Source organism: Alexandromys fortis, unplaced genomic scaffold, assembly GCF_014885135.2.
Source record: "Alexandromys fortis isolate MF-2015 unplaced genomic scaffold, M_Fortis_MF-2015_v1.1 scaffold_18, whole genome shotgun sequence".
In the NCBI taxonomy this organism is placed as follows: Eukaryota; Metazoa; Chordata; class Mammalia; order Rodentia; family Cricetidae; genus Alexandromys; species Alexandromys fortis.
The window spans coordinates 2,656,635-2,679,655 of NW_026067897.1; the positions used below are offsets into that span (position 1 = coordinate 2,656,635).

At 43.3% G+C, this 23,021-nt stretch overlaps 1 protein-coding gene across 3 annotated transcripts in view; it reads left to right on the forward strand.

Annotated features, from left to right (window-relative positions):
- Positions 1-23,021, forward strand: part of Necab1 (N-terminal EF-hand calcium binding protein 1) — a 178,790-nt gene that overhangs the window by 33,706 nt on the left and 122,063 nt on the right. For 2 of the 3 annotated variants that reach the window (XM_050165608.1, XM_050165598.1), the window contains exon 3: positions 11,720-11,744. In XM_050165608.1, coding sequence (XP_050021565.1) covers positions 11,720-11,744 — 25 coding nt within the window. Of the gene's footprint in view, positions 1-3,868; positions 4,097-11,719; positions 11,745-23,021 lie in introns of those variants that run through there. The other variant, XM_050165589.1, reaches the window with a different exon arrangement.

Sequence of the window (23,021 nt, forward strand, 5' to 3'; positions counted from 1 at the left end):
TCTGTGCTGCCATAGGCCTGAAGCAGCTTCTTTACTAATCAATGGTAATAAAACATATTCACAGGATACAGAGAGGAATCCCACATCTCTTTTGCATCTCTCTCCTTGATAACCATCTCTTCAGCTCATCAGTATGTTCACTGGCTGCATGGTTTATTCTGGTATTTAATTTTTCAGTAGTTACAATCAAGATATTAATCCCCTCTTTGCTGTACAGCTATGAAAGTTTTTTACCCATTCTGAAGGCTGCCTCTTCACTCTCATGACTGCTTCCTTTCTTGTACAGAAGATGTTTAATTTATGTTGGCGGATACTAAATCAGGGCAGTAAGACCTGTGGGTTTTCTAACTACCAGTAATTCAATTTCCAGGAAATAAATCAGGGAGGAAAATCTCATCCATGAAATTCCTTCTTTAAATTGATTGTCTTTAGGGTTGTTCCACCATTATGATCCCTCCACACTCACATCTGTGTACCCATTGCAGTCAACAAATGTCTCTCCCTATATTATTTAAGGATTAAGCCAAGCCTACATTTCAATCTCCTCTCTAGATTCTATCAGTGGAATTATCTTCCATTAAGCAGAAGATATGAGCCCTGCCTGTTTTCGGAACCCACACCCTGGGCTCAGGTCTCCAGATAAAAAGTGGGTTTGGATCTGAGGTTGCCAAAGCAACAGAATGCCCATTAACCAGACTGGAAGGATCCTGAGTCATAGCTCTGAAGGATCGCATTTAATGTATAAATAAAATAGATCCCTGGCATTCTAAAATGGTCTAGATAATAGTTCCTCAGTAAGGCAGAGATGGATTGGAATTCAATGTTCTCCCACGTGGCCATCAGCTGCTGAGATGCTCCAAATACCTCCATGTCGGTCTTGCAGCAAGTCTGAGCGCTAGCATCTAAAATTACATTCCTCTCCCCTTTGCTTTCTCTCTTCCTGGCCTTCACTACAGATAAGTTGGAAGGAAAATACATCTCCTCCCTCCCTTCAGCTGTCTGCAACTTGACACTACGCACAGGGGCACAGAGCCTGTGTTGCAGGAATACGATGTGGGAAACAGTTTTCAAAATGCTCGCTGTCGAGATAAAAAGAAAGCTAAAAATGTGTTTGGTTACTGCTTTGTAAAGCCTATTGCATTTGGCTGTGAATTGTCATCCATTTCTAGTGGAGCCTTCCTTGAACATTACCCCGTCATGAAAATAAGTTATCGATAGCATAATATAACTCATGTGGAAATCATTAAAAGAAACACAGACCTGCAGCTTGTTTAATAATTTACATGTCATCTTTTAAAATTATGTGTGTACAAGAGTGTGCGTGCGTGTGTGTGTCTGTGTGTGTGTGTGTCCACGTGTGCATGTGTGTGTGTGTGCGTGTGTGGTTTATGTTCAAGCACGTGTGCTGTGAACACCCTGTAGATGTCAGAGGCCAATTGTGGAATCCATTCTTTCCTCCACCTTTACATGGGTTTTGGGATTAAACTCAGCCAGGATTTCATGAAGTCCCTTTACTGGATGAACCCCAACACCAGCCCTACACTTCCTATACATTTCACTTATTGTTATTTTATGTGTATGAGTGTTCTGTCTGAACACATGCATGTGCATCATGTAGGGACTGGAGTTATGAGTCAGCTTGTGGATGCTGGGAACTGAACCCAGGTGCTCTCAAGAGCAGTCATCACTCCAGCCTGCCTGTGCTCCCTCTTGATAGCCCCTTAGACGAAATAAGGAGAGCCACTGGTACATAAAATGCCATGTCTTGATAGTAAAGGGGCAGGGATGCTTTTACTCAAGTGGTACAGATAGTTCTAGTTTCCAAAAATAGTGTTGGATTGCTTTCCTGTTTTCATTTATAATCTAAAGAAATTCTTTATCACCCATACTTGTTCCCATGGGATTAGCATAAGCCTATTATACTCACAGGGCTGAATATGAGGGCAGAGAGACCCACACGAGAGAGACCAGTCTTAGGCTGTACTTACTGACAAAAGAATATATTCCTCCGTCAATACGGAGCACAAATAGAACAATTTTTTTGTAAACTCAGTATTATTCATATCCAGCACCTCGCTTGCTGCTGTGCGATTTCAAAGACCAGGATTTCTTTGAAGGGTTGGCTAAACTTTCTAATGATTTTCAATATCTTTTTGATATGCAACTGTCAAAGGAAAGACTCTATTCCAGTTGTTCAGATAAGGAAATTCACAGTTCATAAGGTATAAATACAGAAAGATGCAATATTAACAGTCAGCAAAGCACAGCTCCAATCAATACCACCCCTAATCAAGTCTCATGCTTCTGGCCTTAGACTTAATGAAGTTCAGGACTCGATCCCTGGACTTCACAGGTCTGAGTTCATTGCCTGGTTTCTACAGCTCTTCTTTCTTTAGGTGCTTATTAATCTGGAGCTCATCGGGATTACACGAGAGGCTTTAAGTCTCTCTCTCTCTCTCTCTCTGTGTCTCCTTTTCGCTCCACACCCATACACCCACACACATTTTACATATATATATAGTGTGTGTGTGTATATATATATACACACTATATATAGATTTACAACCACATGATAGCTGAACTTGAATCTGAACATGAAGTATAGGCCTTTATATATATTTTAATTTTGTGTGTGTGTGTGGGGGGGGGTACTTTATTATTTGGGCTACTTGCTCCAGACTGATTCCGAAACTTATTTGCAAACTGTAGTAAATAGTTTATCGTGCTTCCAAGTTCTGTAAGGAATGGCACTTTCTGTCTTGGAATTCTTCTGGATATCTGTGATATCTGGGGTTTGAGCTGGGACTGCTAGGGGTGTCTCAAGGAACTGGGGGCTAGAGTCATCTGGTGGAGTTCTTCCTGACTATTATGATACTAATAATTAGGTTGGGTTGATGTCAGGGCCCTGCTCGATTGGACCTCAGTCAGACACCTCTTTACTCATCCCTTTCGGTATAACTTGGGTTTTCTTAGAGGATGGTAGCCCAAGATCACCAAGCTTCCTCTGTAGAAGCTCCTAACTCCGGAACAAATAAACACCTTTGGAAAGGCGCCGCTGTAAGACCTTTTCTGCACCGGGCCTAAGGAAGCACAATCTTTGAGGTCCAGGAATAAAGAGAACCTGAAAGAAAAATGACAGTTCACCTGTGGTGACATTTTGAAGTTGACATATCCTGACATATACAACCTGCAGCCGGAGCTGAGACCAGCCAAACTCATTCTTAGTAAACACTGGAAACAGAGCAGGACCGGAGTTGGGCAATCTCCCTACATTTTGTCTGGGATGTGTCTGGCTTGCCTCACCGTACATCTGATAGAGCCACCGTGTGTAAGCATCAGAACTATGAGCTAAGTACCACCAAGAGGATCATTTTACCGCTTAGGAAAACTAATGGTTGAAGGTTTAGCCACTCACTGGGTCACAAGATAACAAAGTAACTAAGAAGTCTTGGGCAGATCGCCAAACCCAGCGCTTTCATTCCAAACTGAACTATTAATCCCTTCCTATGAGGAATCCAGGAACTGGGGTGGCAGGTGGGGATTGGGGGGTGTTAAAGCAGAATTCTGCTTCCACCACTTAAGATTCCTTCTTTCTACTTGTGCTCCTCGCCCCTTGCCTGTACAGGACAAAGCCTTGACAGGTCTGTCCTGTAAGGTGTCTTGCGGTGGCCAAGGTCCCTTTGGCATGAGGCTAAGGGCGTGCCAGAGCCAGGAAATGCTCCCAGGCAAGGGGATCTGCATCGTTGCTAAGTGCAGGGATGAGTCGGATCCCCAGTGAGGCGCAGTCAGCCCGTGGGAAGGGGGCGGCGAGAGCCAGTGTGCTGAAGCCGAGGGGCGGGAGAGGGAGGGGAGTCCGTGCTGAGCGGAGGGCGGTGCGCGCGGAGCGAACACCCACTCGCGTCCGAGCGCGGGGAGGCAGCAGATGAGACAGCGCCAGGTCGGAGCCGCTGCATCCCGCCCAGTTGATCTCTGCCAGTCCACTTCGGGGCTCCAGAGGATGGAGGATTCCCGGGAGACCTCTCCGTCCTCCAACAACTCCTCTGAAGAGCTCAGCTCTGCCCTGCAGCTTTCCAAGGGCATGTCCATCTTCCTCGACGTAAGTATAGATGAAGCAGTTAGGTGGGCGCCTTGGGCATCACCCCTGGGAGAGAGGGAGGGTCGGGCGCAGCCGCTGGCTGCTGGTGTTGTGCGCTCAGACCTCCACCCAAACTATCTCCTGTCCGTTGTCCCCCAGGGGACCCTAGGCTCATGTCAGAGAAAAGACTGCCGCCCAACTTGCAAAAAGAGGTGTCCCAGGCTTGCGGCTTTGATTACAAGCCTTCAGGAGACCAAAAAGTTCAATGTCCCAGCAGCCTGGGCTTCTGCCAGGGATGGAGGGGGAACAGGAATCTCCATTGGTCGGTATAGGACTTGATTCCTGGCTCATTCCGGTTTGCTAATAGGCACCTCCGTTTGTGCTAGCGAGCGCTGATGGAAGCCTTAGAAATTGTGTTGTACTCATCCCCCTCCCCAAGTCCCCCGCCTCTCCCAGCTGCTTCCAAAAACAAATTCATTGAACATATTTGATTTTCGTTTTACAACGGTAGCCAAGGTCTCTTTTATGTGATGATTGTTTTCCTTTTGGTGCCCCCTCCCTTCCCCATCATTCTCGTCCCCTGAGAGTCTAAATGGTAATGGTTCTCAGTGCCTTCTCTTCTGGCCTTGGACTGTTTCCCCTTTGGTCCCACTTGCTGGGGAATTGACTCTCGTCTTCTGCGTCTCTAACAAGACCATTCTTTTCTTTCTGTGCTGGTTTTCTACCCTGGCGCTGTGATTTCTCTCTCTATGGCAGTTTTAGATCTTATTTGCTCCTGGATTCTGCTCCAGTGTGTCCTTTGCTGGTTCAGTTCTCTGTGTTTCTCACCCGGCTGCCTCGTTAGCTTCCAATGCTCTCCTGTTCCCCGGGGGTCACACGCCTTCTGGGCTCTGGCTCTCCCCACCGCGGCTCACTCTGTTCCAGCAGGTAGTAGTGTCAGGCTCAGTGGGGAGCAGATCCAGCTTCTGGTGAGCATGCTGGAAAACGGGCATAGCTCGCAGCCCAGGAGCCCTGTTGGTCCCTGCCTGTCCCCTCTCCAAACCATAATTTCTTATTACAGTCCAAGCAAGTAGGAGGTGGGCCAGAAGCCAAATGCACTTGGTTGTGAAAAAATGAAAATATGAGCAAATCAAATACTAGTGTCATAGTGGGCAGGCGGAGATTTTGACGGTAATGGGGGGAGGGGTCAGGGAAGCAAAGAGTCCTCACTTTGTCTTGAATAATCTAGAAATACATAACAATAATTAAGTCTTGTATAAGACACTTGATTGAAGGTTCAGTCCCAGTTCCCGGAAACCTCCCTTCATCACCGTGCAGTGCCAACGCAAGATTTGGGGTATGGGGGCCAGACATTTTCTTCCCTGGAAAACACAGATCTCTGATTTTCACTTTTGGCAGCACCAAATTGTTATAGTTTATTTTTCCTGGGAGGGGGGAGAAAACAGTCTTTACAAGGGTTCAGCTGATGCTTTCATTAGATAGTATTATTTCTTCCTGCCTGCCATTCAGGGCATAGCCCTTGAGGGACTAAGCAGGCTGAGTGTGTAAAGAGAAGACATGGGAAGCCAATCACCACCACCCCCCCCACACACACACACACTCTATCCCTCCTTAGCCTCCGGACCAGGAGGAAGTCAGGGCCTTGCTCATCCAGAGCTGCGAGGAAGGAAACTTATGTAAGGCATGCATTCTGAGGGCAAGTGGGACCCGCATCAGTCTGGGCCTGACTTCTGCTCCGCCCTCCAAGGATACAGAGTGCTACCTTGTGATTTTTATCTTATGCATCTAACAAGTCCTGGTGACACTCTGCTCAGGCGAGGGACATATCAAAACTACGTAAGGGGAGGGGCAGGCAGACAGACCAGACCATTCTCATATGAAGTTAACTTTAGTTTTCTAAAAATAAGAAGTAAATAAATGAATAAATTAATAAATGAATAAATAAATCTCATTTATTACTATGCACAGCTGCTCCCCAGTTCTACAAACAGTGCAAGAGCTCTGCCCTAAAGGAATTTTCATCTCAGACAGAGCTCCCCTGGCTTCTTAAGTCCGTTTCTAGAATTGAAAAAAAAAAAAGCCCCACCTGATTCCACAGGAGACATGTGAACAAGCTTGTTTTTCAGTGAAATGTAGTCTCAAAAAAAAAAAAAGTTTCACTGCAGTTGAATTTTTTTTCTTGGATAGAAAATATGTTGTTTACACATTTCTGAGTTATTTTGTGAAAAAATCTAACACTCTGGTGAATGGTGTGACATGAAAAAGGATTGGTTATTTAGGGATCTCTGAATTATTCATCTCTGATCGTGTTGCTTTTAGCAAAAACAAAATGTGAAAGATAAATACATCACTTGATTTGATTAGATTCAGTATATTCTAGTAGCATTGCTTGGAATGGTTGCTGTCTGCACAAGGAAAATGTGGTGGCCATTACCTGTGCTAGGGCAGCAAAGGCATGAAGCCGCCGAGGGACTTTTGCACCTCACAGACTAATTTCCAAATCTGGGGAGAAACGAATCCTAGCATTTACACTCAAGTGTCAGTAAAACAGTCAGTCTTTAGACTTCTTCGAGAAGTTACTTTCATGGCCAGCTGGTTAGAACCAAGAGATAAATGGTTGACGTGAACATGAAAATCAGATTTCATAAGTCATTGCCTTTCATTGAATTTTCTTATCTCATACACAGAAGTAGCTGTGAGTCTGACACCACCTAGGATTGTTGTCATTATGGGTGTGGTCTAGAAAACAAAGGGGTAAAGAGAACACATACAACACACATTTGAAGTACTGTGATATGTCAAGGTTTCCTGTTAAATTCATAAACAGCTATAGCTAAATTCACAAACTAATACAGGAACTGCATAAGTGTAATCCACATTGTTTCCCCCAATGTGGCACAATTACAGATCACTTTATCGTAACTACTTGTGAATACCTACTGAGGGCGAATTAGAAGTGCCGGCACCCAGACAGGCTGGCACGCTACGGCTAGGCACACTGACACAGTGCACGCCTGCCAGCCGTGGGACAGGACCAGAACTGACCCCAGTATACGAAAACACAGGAGAATTGGAAGGCTGACAAGTACTTTTTTTTTCTACTGCTGTAACACACGTCCCCACATTTCCTCATTCCAGATAATGGGGAATAAAGTCCCATTTAAGGTGTGAGTCCCTGAAGCAGTGAGGTGCTCTTTTGGTTAATCTCCTCTGCTTCTGCGCAGTGGGAGAACCTCCCGTGCTGCTCCTGACACAGGAGAAATTCCAAAAGAAATGAGCTGCATCTACACTCATCCAGGGGTGGTGTCCTCTTCAAACAGATGGATTCCCCTTGATTCTTCTTTCTTTCAGAGCTGGGCATCCGGCCCAGGGCCCTGTGTGTGCTAGGCAGGTGTTCTACCTCTGAAGCACAACTCCAGCCTTTCCTTGCTTTTCATTGAGAAGTAAGAGGGCCTTCTCCATTTTACTGGCGACATGGGACTGAAGCTAGAAAGTCAGAAAAGAGTTACCGCCCTCCATTGTTTCCCCTCCATCCTGCTGTATAAATTCATGCAAGGGACATGGCCTGGAAGGTCAGACCTTGATGAAAAATTAGCACCAGCTTCCCCTTCTAAACACTGTTTTATGTGATGCTCGGCAAGTGCTCGTTTGTGTGAGAGGTGAGATGGGGGGGGGGTGTCAGAGCAGTCAAGGTTCCAGGACTGAATGCTGCTCTAGCCACACGTCTCCTGTCTTTCCCTGTCACCCGTGCACACCGGATTACTTGAACGAGATTGTACATTTTGGAAAATGCCGAAAGTGAAAGACTAGACAATACCGGCTTTTGCTGTATTTTTCTTCCACAAAGGATTTACCCTGGCAAACTGAGAAGAATGGAGTAGGATGTAATAATTACATTTTAGAGCTGTTTTCCACGGTCAACTTCCCTGCAGCCTGAGGGCAACCAGTGCTGTGGTACCGAACACCTACTGAGTGCCCAGGCCTGTGCATTGCTACTCATCCCCTAGCTCTTCCCTATACATAGGTCTATGCTCTGTATGAGCGCTAATCTCCTGCTGAACATCCCAGTTTCCCTGGATCCTGCCCAGGGACTGAGAGCCCAACTTATCTTGAATCTTAACGTGCATCCTGGTCTGAGGCACTTGTTAGTTCAGTGAATGGTGACTTCTTTGTGCTTGCAAGACAACATTATATCTAAAGTCTGTCCCCAGTAACTTAAAGTGAGAAATAAGGAATTTCAGGTATAGGTGCCAAAGAGTATCTTTGGAAGTTAAATAAAAAAAAAAGACTCTGTACAGCAATCCATAAGTAGCAAAGACCAGTATCCCTTGTATTTAAGCTTGTATTTAAGCCTGTATTATCCCTTGTATTCAAGCCTGAGCATATTTAAACTTATTTGCCATGCCTCTAGTGCAGGCAGCTGCTAAGAGTAGCCGACTGAACTCCGTTCTCATCGGCAGAGCATTTTTTACTTATTACTTTGTGAGCTCTGAGGCAAAATTTGCAGAAGAGGCGGTTCCATCCATACTTAATTACAAGAATTTAATACCATGAGCTACTGTCTTAATTTCATCTCGCCCAAATGCCACCTCTGGTTGTTATTTATGCAATGAAATGATGGAATTCCCGAGTCCAACTCCTTGGTGTGCGGTTGATTCTATTCCCATCATTTCACATTCTTGTGGACACAATAAGATTCAAAAGTCAAACCTTAGAGCCAATCATAGTGAAGAGACGGGATGTGCTTGGCTGTAGCTTTTCAATTTTGGAAGACAGGAAGAAGCTGTCCACTGGAAGAGTTGATCATTAAAGTCTCCACCAGCAACTACTTTAAGCAGTAAAAAGAATAAGCATTGGTCGGTCTTACTTCTTACCATGAAGTCATCTTCTTTTATTCGTGAAGTTTATTAAATGGAGGAGCAGTTTATGTCTGATGGGTAGAGTGGCATCTGACCATCTGTTGCTGGGAAAGTTTCATGAGAGAGATTCGTGAGAAGTAACGTTGGCATTTTATAGTAGAAACCATATTAGTAAAGATTAGGTTTAGCCATACCTCACTTCTGTGCGGTGGGAAGAGTGAAGGGAGGATGCTTTTCCTACAATAGGATGAAGGAAAGTTTAACAGTGTGGACACAACAGTGGTAAACAGGAGCGTGTATCCTTAAACTGCTCGCTAAGAAGTGCCCATCTAAAACTAAGCGTCACTCTGGTCATTTAACAATAATTTAAGCTTACTCGGGAAAAACAAGATCCTCAAGGGCTCTTTCCATATAATTAAACTTTGCATTTGCAATACTGTAGATGGTCATTTTCTGCAACTGTGTATGAAATAAATTATGTCTTCCAGTGGGTTCTTTGCAGGTACCTACATCACATGGGGCTCATTTAATTGCACCTAACAGAGGGAAACAACACCTGTTTCGGGTTTTAATGTTTATAGTGTATTGATCTCTTACAATGTAGCTGGGGTTGTCTCCTTAGGGTCTAGCCAGGGATACAGAGAGTGCCATTGGCTTTTCTGAACCTCACAACACAACTTTCTGGAGTGTTGATTCATTTCAAGTTATAAATTATATTCAGTTCAAAAGGGGGCCATAGCAACTCCCACAGATGGGGTGGCTTGCACGTAAGAACTCCTAAGACCTCAGGGTTGTGAGGCCCAGTAGGGTATAGAGAAGGTGCGGCAGGAAGTGGCTCCTCCCAAGGCTGCAGAGTGCAGATCTTCTGTGCCACTCTGTTAGCTTTTGGTGGCAGCTGTGGGCTCCCATCATCTAGAATCCAGGACCTCACTGTCATGAGCCCTCTTCCACGTCTGTGTCTCTGAATCTCTGTCTCTTTATAAGGTCATCCATCAGGGCCAATACCTCATGAAGGATCCAATTCCAAATAAGGTCACATTCACAGCCACGAAGAAGCTAAAACTTCAACACCTGGTTTCAGGAGAAGACAGTTCAACCCGCAGCGTATTTGATGACACACTGTCCAAGGGCAGCACCTTGCCTGTATCTTTCCAGGTTTAAATCCAAAAGCAATTAAAAAGTGTCTTTCTCCTAACTGTATGGACTATTGTTTAGCCCTCAGGAGCTCTACACCCATCAAATGGTATTGGCAGAGAGATATTCAGGCCTGCACACTCTACCCTGCCCTTAGACACAGACACCAAGAATAGAGGAAAGACTAGTTTCTCAGGGAATAATTAGAAATCTTTACCATTGAGTATTGGGTACCAGATGGCCAAACAATTGCAGTGCATCAAAACACTTTAGAGAGGTTATAAGATAACACTATCACTATATCCAAGTAGGACACAGTATAGATATGTGGGGCTCCTATTTGCCAACCATTTGTTACTTTTCTGGTTTTATGTCCCATTTTATTGAGATAACAATTAACTGACATTAATGTGTATACATTTAAGATATAGATGTGTTGAACTTTAACAATGAAATATGTGAGTCCCTGTGAGTCACTGCGAGCATCACGGTTGGCAGCAAAATATTCTGCAGAGAGGCAAGAATGAAAACTCGGTTCAGCGTGACTTAGCCAAGATGAAAAGTTCATCAGGGCAGTTTATTTTAGACATATTTAAGTGCAGTACAATTTTGGATAAATGTTTCCTGGTAACAATATTCCAATCCCACGTACACAATAAAGCTTAAGATGTGGCTACATCTTTGCAAAGCACTTGTGACCTCTCCCGTGAAGACCTCTTGCCTAAGGGCATAGGAGCTGGTGTGGTCTCTGACAGATGTAGCATTAGAGGTGAGCAGCCTGTAAAGAACAGGTGATATCTCCCCTAACTATGGGTTCCCTTGACTTAGAAACAAAGCCAAATAAACAGGCCTAGCGAGGGAGAGCCTGGGATAAACAGTCTGGGGATTTGGGGTGAGGTCTGACTCTACAGGTAGCAAAGGTCACCAGATCATTCGCGACTTCCACTCCCAACCTTCTGGGTGGAAAACAGGTACACCTTTCCTTCATGGAGGAAACAACCTGATTTCTCTAGTGCTTACCTGTGAGCACTCCTGCTCTCTGCAATGAAACAATCGCATCTGAGATAATTTGATATTTGTATCCTCAATGGTTTTCTTACATACTTTTATCATCCATAGCTCTCGGCCTTGACTACTGTTAGACAGCTTTTGGTCTACTGTATGTCGCTAAGTAATATCATTCATTTAAAAACTGGACTTATACCCAGGCATTTTTTGTGTCTCAGTTTTCTATTCAACATAATTACTTTGAGATTCATCCAAATATTTACATGCAAGATATTTTTGATAGCAGATTCTTTGTAAATTGCCCACTAGCTCTTTTTTTGTACTGATCATAGATTTTGGTCATCAGTTTGCCTATGGATGGACATTTGAGCTGCTTCCAGGTAGGAGAATATTTAAAAATGAAGATCTCAGTTGAAAACATTCATTTAACATTAGAGTTTCATTTGCTTTGTGATAGATTAATTGTGTGTGAATATAGCATGCATTGCAATGTTTAGGAACTAAAGATGTTCTTTCTTCACCCTGCCAATCCTGGGGATTGAATCTCGGGCCTCACATATGCTAGGCAAGTACTTTACCACTGAGTTAGAGTCCCAGCATAGGGGAAAAAAAGATAATAAATGTTTTCTTCTTTTCTTTCCAGATACTGAGGAGAGCAGACAAAAATGGTAAGACCAAATTTATACAATTTCTATTTAATTAATTCATTATATTTTAGACTATCTTATAAAGAACAAAGATGTTGAAAGTCCTTGAAATTGACCTATAAAATATAATTCATCAATAGTTATCATTTTCATCAAGTTATGGCTCCAGATACTCATGAAAAGAGGCAGGTGAATTCAAGTTTGACAGCAAGATGGAATTTATGCTTTTGAAGTAAGGAGTCCTGTCATATATGGGCTGTGATTTTTTTCCCCTGTAATGCTTGGGGAAAATAGAGAAATAATCGCTTCGATTGACTGAGTGCACTGAGCTGTGTGCTTTGTCTGTTGTGTCTTAAGAGTTCTAAGCTAGAGTGCCTTGAACATAAATCTGCTTGGTACCAGCATCTAGGCACACTAATCTCACGGTGGCCTAAGGCGTTCCAAGGGCACTGTGGGACGGCTGCCTGGAAACAGTATGGCTTACTGCTGTATCTGAGGCATGGGAAACTCTCATCCACAGAGACAGAGAAGGAAGAGACGGCAAACCAGATATAAAAGTCTGCCCTGAAAATCTAGAGGCGGCTCTGCTAAGTCCAACTATGAGCTCATAGGTAGATTTCACTCCTTGAGTTCACTAGAAGTCTCCTTCCACAGAAGCGGAGCTTGTTAAGTTTGTTCTAGGGAAGTGCTTCGCCGGAGTTACATTACTGGTAAGAGTGGCTTGATGGTTTTTAGGGTACAAAGGCTTCCTTCGCTTTCTGGGAATTTCACTTCTCATCTCCAAGAAAAGAACGCTGACAGAAATGACTATTAAATCATGTTATCTAGATCTCCCTTAAGCATCCAGACCCAGAAGAGCTTTTTTGCACTGTGTACCTTAGTTCTCAGCATCCAGGGAGCTCTGGGAAAGCACCCGAGTCTGAGACCATAAATCCCTTTCTTCAAGCAATATTGCAGCGATTGTTATATCGCCAGTTCAGGGCATCTTTATTCACTTGTGTGGTCTCATTACTCTTGAACATGGAAGTGAGGAGGCTTTCATATCTGACCTTTAACCCTCTGCTTAGTACCCAGCCCCAGGGGTGCCGGGGTCGGGTAGCACATTCGTCTATGCTCTGGTCTGCTGTACTGACAGACAGACCTGACCCCTCTCACCTGAAGCCCCTTCTCTCTCAGGTTGTGCCTTTGTTTACTTGGATCTCCAGATTCTGGTAAGGCCTGGTAATTTTTACCTTTCTGTCCATCTTCCTGCTCTCTATCAAAACTATCATACTCCACAATCATGGTAAAACCCAGTTACCACAACCCATATTCATGGCAAAAACCATCCGACAAATCAATTCCCATGAATGAATTTAGAGGCTGATGGTGCCCCCATATTTTATGGTACACAGAGAAGTTACCTGTTCCACCCATCCCTTACTACCACCAGCCCCTCCCCCTAACATGATTCCTTTCTGTTCCCTCCTCCTTTCTCACGTCTGCTTTTACCACGTGATGAAACCTCCTTCTCCCTGCTCTTATCTCTCTCAGTCTTTACCTGCATTTATCCTGCAGTCCTCTGAAATATACAGTTTCCTGAGTGTTTCTCCTTACTCACACCTCCATGACACAGGCCTGAGTAATCGTGGTTATTATGACTTTCCACTCTAGGGACCTTGAGAATGTCCACGTCTTGCATATTGTCTTGCACAAAAGGCCTCCTATCTAACTCTTCCCTATACTGCAGGGACCCCACCCTCTCTCTGAGTTCCTAACTCTTCCCTAGGCTGCAGGGACCCCACCCTCTCTCTGAGTTCCTAACTCTTCTGCATATATAGATCATTGTAGTGGAGGGCTAAAGTTGATTGAGATTCCAGTTTGCTTAGCCACACTTGCTTCTCTAGTGCAAAACTCTATCTTGTGCATCAACACTATGCCTAGCACGCACCTTTACACTAGTGAGTATTTGTTAAATAAGTTCCTAGTGAAGATACTCTGCCAGGATACGCTGCTTTGATCTGTTCACTCCTCTCTGCCTTCTCTCTGCCTTATTCTTCACCCTGACTCTTGGTATAAAGTTGGGGCATGCTTGGAGCCTCGCAGTTCTGGGCCTAAATTACAGTTATCCTACCTCATGACTCCATGGATGCCAGGAATCACCGTCAATAGCACATGAGACAACGTCAGACCTCTGGGGTGGTGCCTCATACACAGTAGCAACTCAGTTTCCAAGTTGTGAGCTCTGTTGTGTGGCGATGCTTTGGCAATATGAAGCAACTGGTGACATTGCAGTATTGTCTCCTATAGGAGGACTTGGTGGGGAGGAAACAAAGGGCTCTTTACCAGCCATGCTGAATTGAAAAAGAAAAGAAAAAGGGGGGGGTGGTCTGGTGTAAATAAGGAGATAAAAAAATAGCCATCTTTTTGTATCATAAGATCTCTCGTTGGAAATCAGCAGCTCTTCTGTGTATACTCTCTTGGTAACAGACTCATGTGATGGAAACCCTTGTGGACAGCTTAATTGGTGCTGAGGTAACGAAAGGAATGAGAAGCAGTAAGCAGAATGAGTCAGCTGCCAGAGGACAGAATTAGCATTTGGACGCCTTCTGACATAAGAGAGAAGTTGCTGGGTAAATGGGAGAAAGTACACGATTAGGGATTAGCTGTAAAGAGAGTTTTTGGTCTGGTTGTTGTTTCGAAATCACAGGCTAGGATCCTAAGCAGAGAGATAGACTTGAAAGTAGTGTTGCTTAGGGGAGACACCAGGGCTTTGATCACTAAAGCCCAAAATTAAACTCGGAAATGCGGAACTCTGGAGGAGCTTCCTCACCCACGGCCGGAAAGAAAATGGAAACAGTATACTGACATTTTTCAATCTTGTAAAAATTATTTTACATCTAATTTTTACTTAAGGATATTTAATTAACAAAATAGTTGATTGTGTGTATTAATGGTATATAACATGATGTTGGGCTGTATGCATTCATTGTGAAATAGTTACCACAAATTGATTAACACATTCGTCACACAGCAGGTCCCCAGAACTTGCTGGTTTTATGACGGGAAGTTTGTATCCTTCTAAGAATGTCACCCCATTTCTCCTACACCCAGCAGCTGGCAACTGCCACTCTACTCTCTGTCTCTATGGGTTTGACATTTCTCAGATTCTACATATAACTAAGATCATACGGTGTTTACTGCTCTGTGTCTGGGCCAAGAGATTTTCTTTAGCTTAGTAAAAGGCAAAGCGAAAGGCTCCTAGTGGTGAGGGGTGACATCCAGTTCCTCTTGTGTAGACACACACTTGCTCAAATCCACGACTGTGCCCGTCAGCTAATAGGGTAGATAAACAGCATTTGTGACCCAGTATGATGCCTGCCTCCCACCGAACAGCCCTGTCGTTCTCTGGCTTTTAGTTATTCTAGTCTGTGAGGGCAGAGCTGTCTGAGGTCCGAGAGTCTGAGCCAAGTGCCTGCCGTGACATAGGTGCTCAGTAAACCTATGAAGAATTGTAAGAAGGGCGTCATCAACAATTTGACCTTGAAGCCTGAATAAGAAATGGAATCATATGGATTTATTTAATCAAGATTCACCCTGCTTATAGCTATTTTTTTACTAATTATTAATAGTGACTAAAATGTATGGTTGACTATTACAGCCTAGGACCAGCCCTAAGTTCTTCATATACATTGTCTTAAATCAGTCTGAAAGTCCAACATAGGTGTTTAAAGTTGTAGGAAAATGAGAATTTGAGAAATAGAGATTCAGTGCCTTGTTTCCTACTCTAGCCGCACGATACTGAACAAGGCACTCACGCTCCCTGTGTTTCCTCGTCTGTGAAATGGGTAAATGATAGCATTCTGTCACCAAGTTGCCTTGAGAACTAAATGAGATTATGCTTTTGAAGCATTTTACTTTTATCATTACACATTATGTATACACAGTAATGGATTTCATTATATCGAATTTCATATTCACACACACACACAACCTCGCCTCCCTCGCTCACCCTTTCTCTACCTCTTCCCAGTTCCCCCTCTTCTTCTTTTGCGCCTTTTTCTTTACCTTTGGTGACCTAATGAGTTTCATTAGGATTGCTCACAGGACCATTCATGAAGAAAATGTTTTTCCTCCGTCAATTATCAACTGCCTACACATTCTCAAGGAAACGTGAAGCCCCGCCTTCCCAGTTCCACAGCAAGGTATTGGCAGGTCCAATCTTGTGCAGACCTGTGGGTATCGCTACACCAGCTGCGAGGTCAGTAGAGCAGACGTGCGACGCTCAAAAGTCAGGGTTCAGTGCTGCCCCTCCCCCATCTTCCTCTAATTCTTCTCATTCTTTTTCTTTCCACTTGCTCACTAATGTTCCCTGAGCCTTGGAGGAGGAGCATAGTATAGATGTCTCACTTAGGAGTGGGCTGCAAAAGTCATTTATACTCCGTACTTTAACCTCTTAGAGTCACTGCTGACAAAAGACAAAGATGCTTCCTTGACCACAGTGGATGGCAGAACTCTTCTGTGTGTCTGACATTGTTATTTAGAAGGTAATTTGATAGACATACCGCATCTCTACAGCAAAACAGCAATGGTAGCTTCCTTACTAAGGTCTGTGACTCCCTGTCCCAGCCATGGGCTACCGATCGTATCTATAGTACCGTGTGTCAAACCCAATCCAAACCCAATCAGAAAGTGATAGGTGACCTCCGTGATAGACTTGCCACTGTTTGACCAGTCAGCTCATTTTGCATATCTCAGAACTGTTGCAAGTAAGGTCCACGGCTTTGTGAGTATGCCGTTATTATTGATGACAATCCTCCCCCAGCAGTGCCGCATTAATTTCAATCTAGGTAATAACAGCGCGTATTTGTAGCCATAGTTTCATTTTTAATGGACCAAATGAAGCTAGAAGAGTTAGGCAACTGTCTTTGAGTTGCATCTCACGCTAATAGCAGAACCAGCATAGTAATCAAGACTTTTCTAACTCTAAATTGACTTCTTCTGGTCTATATACAGATGTGTTTGTGTATATTCTAGTGTGCAAATACATGACTCTTAGTTGTAGTTGTAACACCAGTCCACAAAGGTCTGGTGGTCTGTTTTTGCAATACATGATAAACTACATTTATTTAATGTGTTAAGTATTTTATAGGAAAGCCAAAAAATGTATAAATGTATGGCTAGCAAATCTCCAGAAAACAGCATTGGCTAAGAAAATCCTGGGTAATGGTTCACATACTATTTTATATTCTGATGACTACATTGGGTTGTAGTCAGTGAATATGGATTTAATTGTATGAAAATTGATAAAAAAATAAATAGCCTTTCAAGTTTATCCTCCAAAGCTTGGTTCATTTGATCCTCTCATGAAAATAAGCTAGGTAGAGACTAAAACCAGGGTTCAGTAGGTGGGGCTTCTTTACAGAGAGGTGAGGTGTTCGCATACCGCCCTCAGAACCCGAGATAGGTCTATGTTTTCAGAGAGGTGTGATCTTCCCTGACAGTTATCCTTCAACCCTAAGGAGCCTGCAAACCCTTCTTACTTGTAATCAAGGATGTGGCCCCAATTAAAATGGAAAGATTAAAATTTATGCCCAGAAATTGATATAATTGGTATAAGGTTGATATTTATTTCATAATTTCTTACTCGTTTCTTAAAATGGACATGAAGCAGAGTAAGACAGTTTGAAGGACTCTCAAGTAGCCTGTGCCACCCTGGAAGCCAAAGCCACCTCTATGAGCAATGAGTCGTTTAGTCTGTGCCCGAAGAAGGACCCTGTTAGGAGCGGCTCGCGTCCAGAGAGTGTGAGAAGAACTCCAGTACAGATTCTGACTCTAATGACTTATTTTTAACAAAACAAGGGAAAACACATTTTCTATTTCTTTAGTACTTTCTTTCTGATATGTAAAGCAGTTTCACACTCACAAATGTGTTACTTTTCTTGCAGAAGTAGAAAATCATGAAGATTCTGATTTTTACATAGCAGGGCTTAATGGGTATCACAGAAGGAAATCCAGATTCAAACTTCCGAACCCAATAAATGGCCACTAACTGCTCAGCAGTCAGGCCTGGCTATGACATCAGACCCTGGAGTACTCCGGGCATAGCATTTACTCCCAAAGCTGAACCCAACCTTATATGCATGTGAAATTCATGTTAGCTATTGGCTCTCTTCCTACTAGAGCCCAGAGGAAGGCGGCATGGTGTTAAGCTCATGACCTGTAGTCAAATGAACTGAATTCCTATCTTTGTTCTACTGTCTTATGTGACCTGGATATCTTGCTTAGCTTCTTTATCCATAAAATGGAGCAAAAGTTGTGGCTCTGCTACGTGCCCATGAGAGACTGAGATAACGCACGGAAGCTTGTCAGGATGGTGGCTGACTCTCTGGAAGTCCTTAGTAAATATTGTCAAATGTTAGTCTTCGTCCTAATCCCTACTCTTAGTCGTGAGCCTGTCCCTCTCAACACCTTACCCCCTCTTCCTCTGATGGAGCAGTTACCAGCACAGCACCCAGAGGGTCTGTCCAAGATGACCTTACGACAACCCTAGTTTAAGTTCTGCATGCTTGGCATTGGTGCTTCACACATAAAAAAAGCAGTCTTTCAGATTTTGTGTTACTGTCGCTGTTCCGTGTTGAAAACTAAAGAAATTGAATTGACCTTTATTTGTAGCTTTTGAAAGAATTAAAGGAATATGGGATGTGTCATATGTGTAAGACTTTTCATTAAAAATTCATGCCGTGCAAATTTTATTTTATTTTTTGTTTTTAGAGACAGGGTTTCTCTGTATAACAGCCCTAGCTATCCTGGAACTCACTTTGTTCCAGGCTGGCCTCAACCTAGCTAAGATCTTCCTGCCTCTGCCTCGCAAGTGCTGGGGTTAAAGGCTTGCACCATCACCAAGTTGCCATGCAATTTCTTAAATGATACCAAGTATCCTGGATCAGTATACTTCTTTAAATATAGTGATACCATCCCACAATATGGTTCTACACAGCCATATGCAGATCTTTTAAAAATGATGATTTCTTTATTGAAGCTGATGAGAATTATGTGTAGCTAGGGTTGGAGTTAAGTGCTAGTCTCAGGCCTCCATCTCTTTCCTGTTTACACGCATTCATTCATTCATTCATTCATTCATTCATCTGCTACTGTGCATGGATCTTGTGTGCCACCCTATAAAGGCAGTAAATTCAAGTCAATCTCTCTCTCTCTCTCTCTCTCTCTCTCTCTCTCTCTCTCTCTCTCTCTCTCTCACACACACACACACACACACACACACACAGAGTGAGAGAGACAGAGAAGAAACATCAGGGAACAGAGCAAATTTTTGTTTTGTTCTATTTCATTTTTTGTTTGTTTGTTTGTTTGTTTGTTTGTTTGTTTTGCCAGTAAAGAAAGAATTTTATTAAGACTGAGGAGTCACACACATACATCAGGTAAACAGAAAGAAAGGAAAGAAAAGACTTTCTGCTGGGTGGGAAGACACTTGGGGAGCTGAGCTCAACTTCTCCTTGGGGTCTGGAGCTTTTAAAGTCTCTGAGGGGTGGTTCTTCCCTAATTTAGGAAGACAGAAAGGATGGCTCCCAACTGTTATGTAAACATGCCAGTTGAAACAGGATCCAGAATGGAACTTGCTGAGCCAGTCCTCAGGCAGGGGGCATCCTGGCAGGAGGTGAAGCCAGCAGCCCTTTGCTTTAAATCTTTGATTCTTGACTCAGTTTAGGTTGGGGAAGAAGTCAGCCATCTTGTAAATTCACTGCCTTTATTACCTGGTTACATCCACTCTCCCTGTCTGTCTGCCTATCAGAAAATCTAACTCCTGGTCCCTCACCCCCATGCTGCCCAGCAGTCACCCCAACTGCTGCTAGTGAGTCAATCTGGAAAAGAGTTGAGGTAGAAAGGGTAGCAGTTTGAGTGACTCGGAGGAGGGTCATAAGAAACCGTGATAACATTTAGCAGATGGCAAAGATACAGGACATTAAGATGGCCATTTGATGACAGTGTGCATCCTCCAAGGACGCTTTTCCAGCAAGGTACCCACTTGTCAAACTCACAGGTTTGGGGAAATTATTTACCAAGTGCTGTCCCTGAGACTTTGCTAGACAAGCCTAGAAAAAACAAACAGACAAACAAACAAATCTGAAGAGATTGTATGTATTTCTCCTTTACATTGTTAATTAGATCTTTATATTTTACCATGGTTTCAGCAAATAGACTCTGGGTTTTACTCAGGCTTGGCCCATAGTGTCCACTCCCGTTGGACGTTACACCTGACCCATGGGCAGAGGCTTCTGTTGCTGGAAAGGCATGGCCAATGAGACAACATCTTCAATTGACTTCTCCAGTCATTTGATCCCTAGGCAGGGGTCTGGGGTGACAGACAGCTGATTGCATAGTTAAAGTTCATGTTTTTGAGGTGGAAGTAAATTTGAGTTAGATATTAATTATACATTGTAAGGAATGCCATGATAGAAGTCTTCAATGGGGGCTATCCTGGAGTTAACTTCCTGCTTGTGTGTTGTTCACAAACCTGTGTTTGCTACTTGTTGTCCTCAGGATAAAGCACAGGCTCTTCCACAGGGCTTACCTACCTACTACCTACTACCTCCCTCCCTACCTACCTAACCTCCCTTTATTTGTGTCTGTAGGACACTCAGCTCCAGATCACCCATCTCTCTGTATATGAATAAGCAGAGCTCTGTCTGCTTGAAACAACTTTCAAGCCATGCGTTTCCAGTAAAGTTGGTCCCTCCCATTCAGTCACTCTGAATTCTATTTGGGAGAATATGCTGGCTAGTTTTATGTCAACGTGATACAAGCTAGGGTCATGTGAAAGGAGGGAACGTCCATTGAGAAAATGTCACCATAAGATCCAGCTGTAGGGTATTTTCTTAATTAGTGGTTGATGAGGGAGGCCCAGCCCATTATGGGTAGTGCCATCCCTCGGCAGGTGGTCCTGGGTTCTATAACAAAGCAGGCTGATCAAGCCATGGGAACAAACCAGTAAGCAGCTCCTCTCCATGGTCTCTACATCAGCTCCTGCCTCCAAGTTCCAGTCCTGCTTGAGTTCGTGGCCTGACTTCTGAGAAAGCCTAGCAAAAAAAAACCTAGCAAAAGCCTCATAGTAAGAGCTTCATTCTTTGCAATGTTTGTATCACTTTTATTTATGTAAGTTCCTACAAACGTCTGTAATGTTTCCATGTTTCTTATGACATTCTACATCACACTGAATGGTTTTATAAACCTCTGAAATATGATAATCTGCAAATTACCAAGTTTTATATAATCTTGAGGATATTAGTTTATGCATGAAATGAAATTGTCATGTTGACGGAGGTTTCTGTCCCACCCAGTCCTACAGACATTCAGTCCCAGAGAAATACACAGAGGTCTATATTAATTATAAACTGGTTGGCCTGTTAGCTCAGGCTTTCTCATTAACTAATTATTACATCTTATATTAGTCCATAATTCTTGTCTGTGTTAGCCACTTGGCTTGGTACTTTTATCAGCAAGGCATTTTCATCTTGAGTCCTCTGTGTCTGGGTGATGACTGCAGACTGAGTCTTTCCTCTTCCCAGAATTCTCTTGACTGGTCGCCCCCACCTATACTTCCTGCCTGGCTGCTGGCCAGTCAGCATTTTATTAAAGCAATACAAATAACAAATCTGTACAGGGAACAAGACCATTGTCCCACAGTATTGTTGTACCTAATAGAACTAACTAACTTAGTAAAACATTTCTTCCTACCACATGCTAGACGGTCTTCATGAGATTCCACAGACAGGATGGCATCTTTGCTCCATCCATTGTACTTATCCTCGAGTCACCTAAGACAGAACTCAAGAGCACAGAGGTTGTAACTAGAGTGTGTATCTAGAGTCCCTTCTAACTAAGAAGCTCAGCACCTAACTAGGGCACCTCATTTGGTACAGTTCTGCAGAGTGTTGCTCTGCTCAGAGTTTCTACTCATCTTTATTTCTATTGTTCTTCTATAATAAAAAAAAACAATACTGACATAGTCAAAGCAGTTTGAGAAAAAAAGACAGGAAATGTGGAATTATTCTATGATCATGTTTGAAGATGCACAGTATGATGGAGATCTGTAACCACAGAGGTCAAATGCCAGCCTTGGGTTTTCTAGTTTTTTTCATTTTCATATACACTAGATATTTTGATTCATCCTTTGTGTGCCAGAGAGCATCCTAGTGTTTGAGGATACAAAGAGGAAAGGATATTTTAGGGTTCATTTCTGAGCTGTGATGTTGTTGGAGAATTAATCTCCCTCAGCTTATTTCCCTGCTTTTAAGTAAGGATAGAAAATTTGCGGTAATTGGGAAGAATAAGAAAGGTAAATCCCCATGAATAGTGCTTAATATTTTGAATAATCAAAATATGTCAGCTTCCTTCATTAATTCTCTGTAGGTAGGTCCTAAAGATACGATTCTTCAGCTGTAGATTCACCATGAAAGGTGGATTGTACCAACACGGAACTCCTGCTAGACTTCACATTCATAGGGCACACTATGTATCTGTGCAGTGCAATGGATTCCTCTTTAATTTTCTGCATGGATTTGAGAAAATGGAGCTAATCAATAATAAACCTTTAATGATGTGAGAAGGGCTGACTGAGGGTTGATGTGCCCCGTGGGGACTCAGTGTCTCATCGGTGAGTGAGTCATAAGCCTGCAGAAGACTGAAGAACTTTGACTTCAATGATGCAAAGACATCCAGAACCAAGTGACTAATAAGCCTGTGGCTGTAGAAACCATCAGAGAAGAAAAGTCCCCAGGCACAGAGTGGCCTAAGAAGGCTTATGTAATAATTGTTCTGCATAAATTCTCTGAAGAAGGGTAGAGGTTAGGAAAACAAGAATGGATCTTCAGTTAGGACTAATTCAGTTTAAAAAAATAGTTTAACTAAAGTTAGGAAATTGCCAGTTTTTAACATGGAAACACCCAGGAGCTGGTATGACCTCAGGCTCAGCCATATCCAAATCTTCAGAATCTTTTCTGTATCTTTATTTCTGCTTCGCGGTTGTGGTTTTCCTCTTGCTGGTCTTCTGCTAGGCAGGCTTTTTTACCAGCAGTGGCAAGCTAGCTCCTGAACCGTGTGCCACCAGCTCAGTAGGAAAAAAAGGAGAGGACTTTCCCCCGGGATGATTCTGTAAAAATCTGGAAGTTTTCTCTGATTGACCAGCTAGTCACATGACCACATGTGCCACATGTGCCTCCACCAGCACTGGAGAGAGAGAGAGAGAGAGAGAGAGAGAGAGAGAGAGAGAGAGAGAGAGAGAGAGAGAGAGAGAGAGAG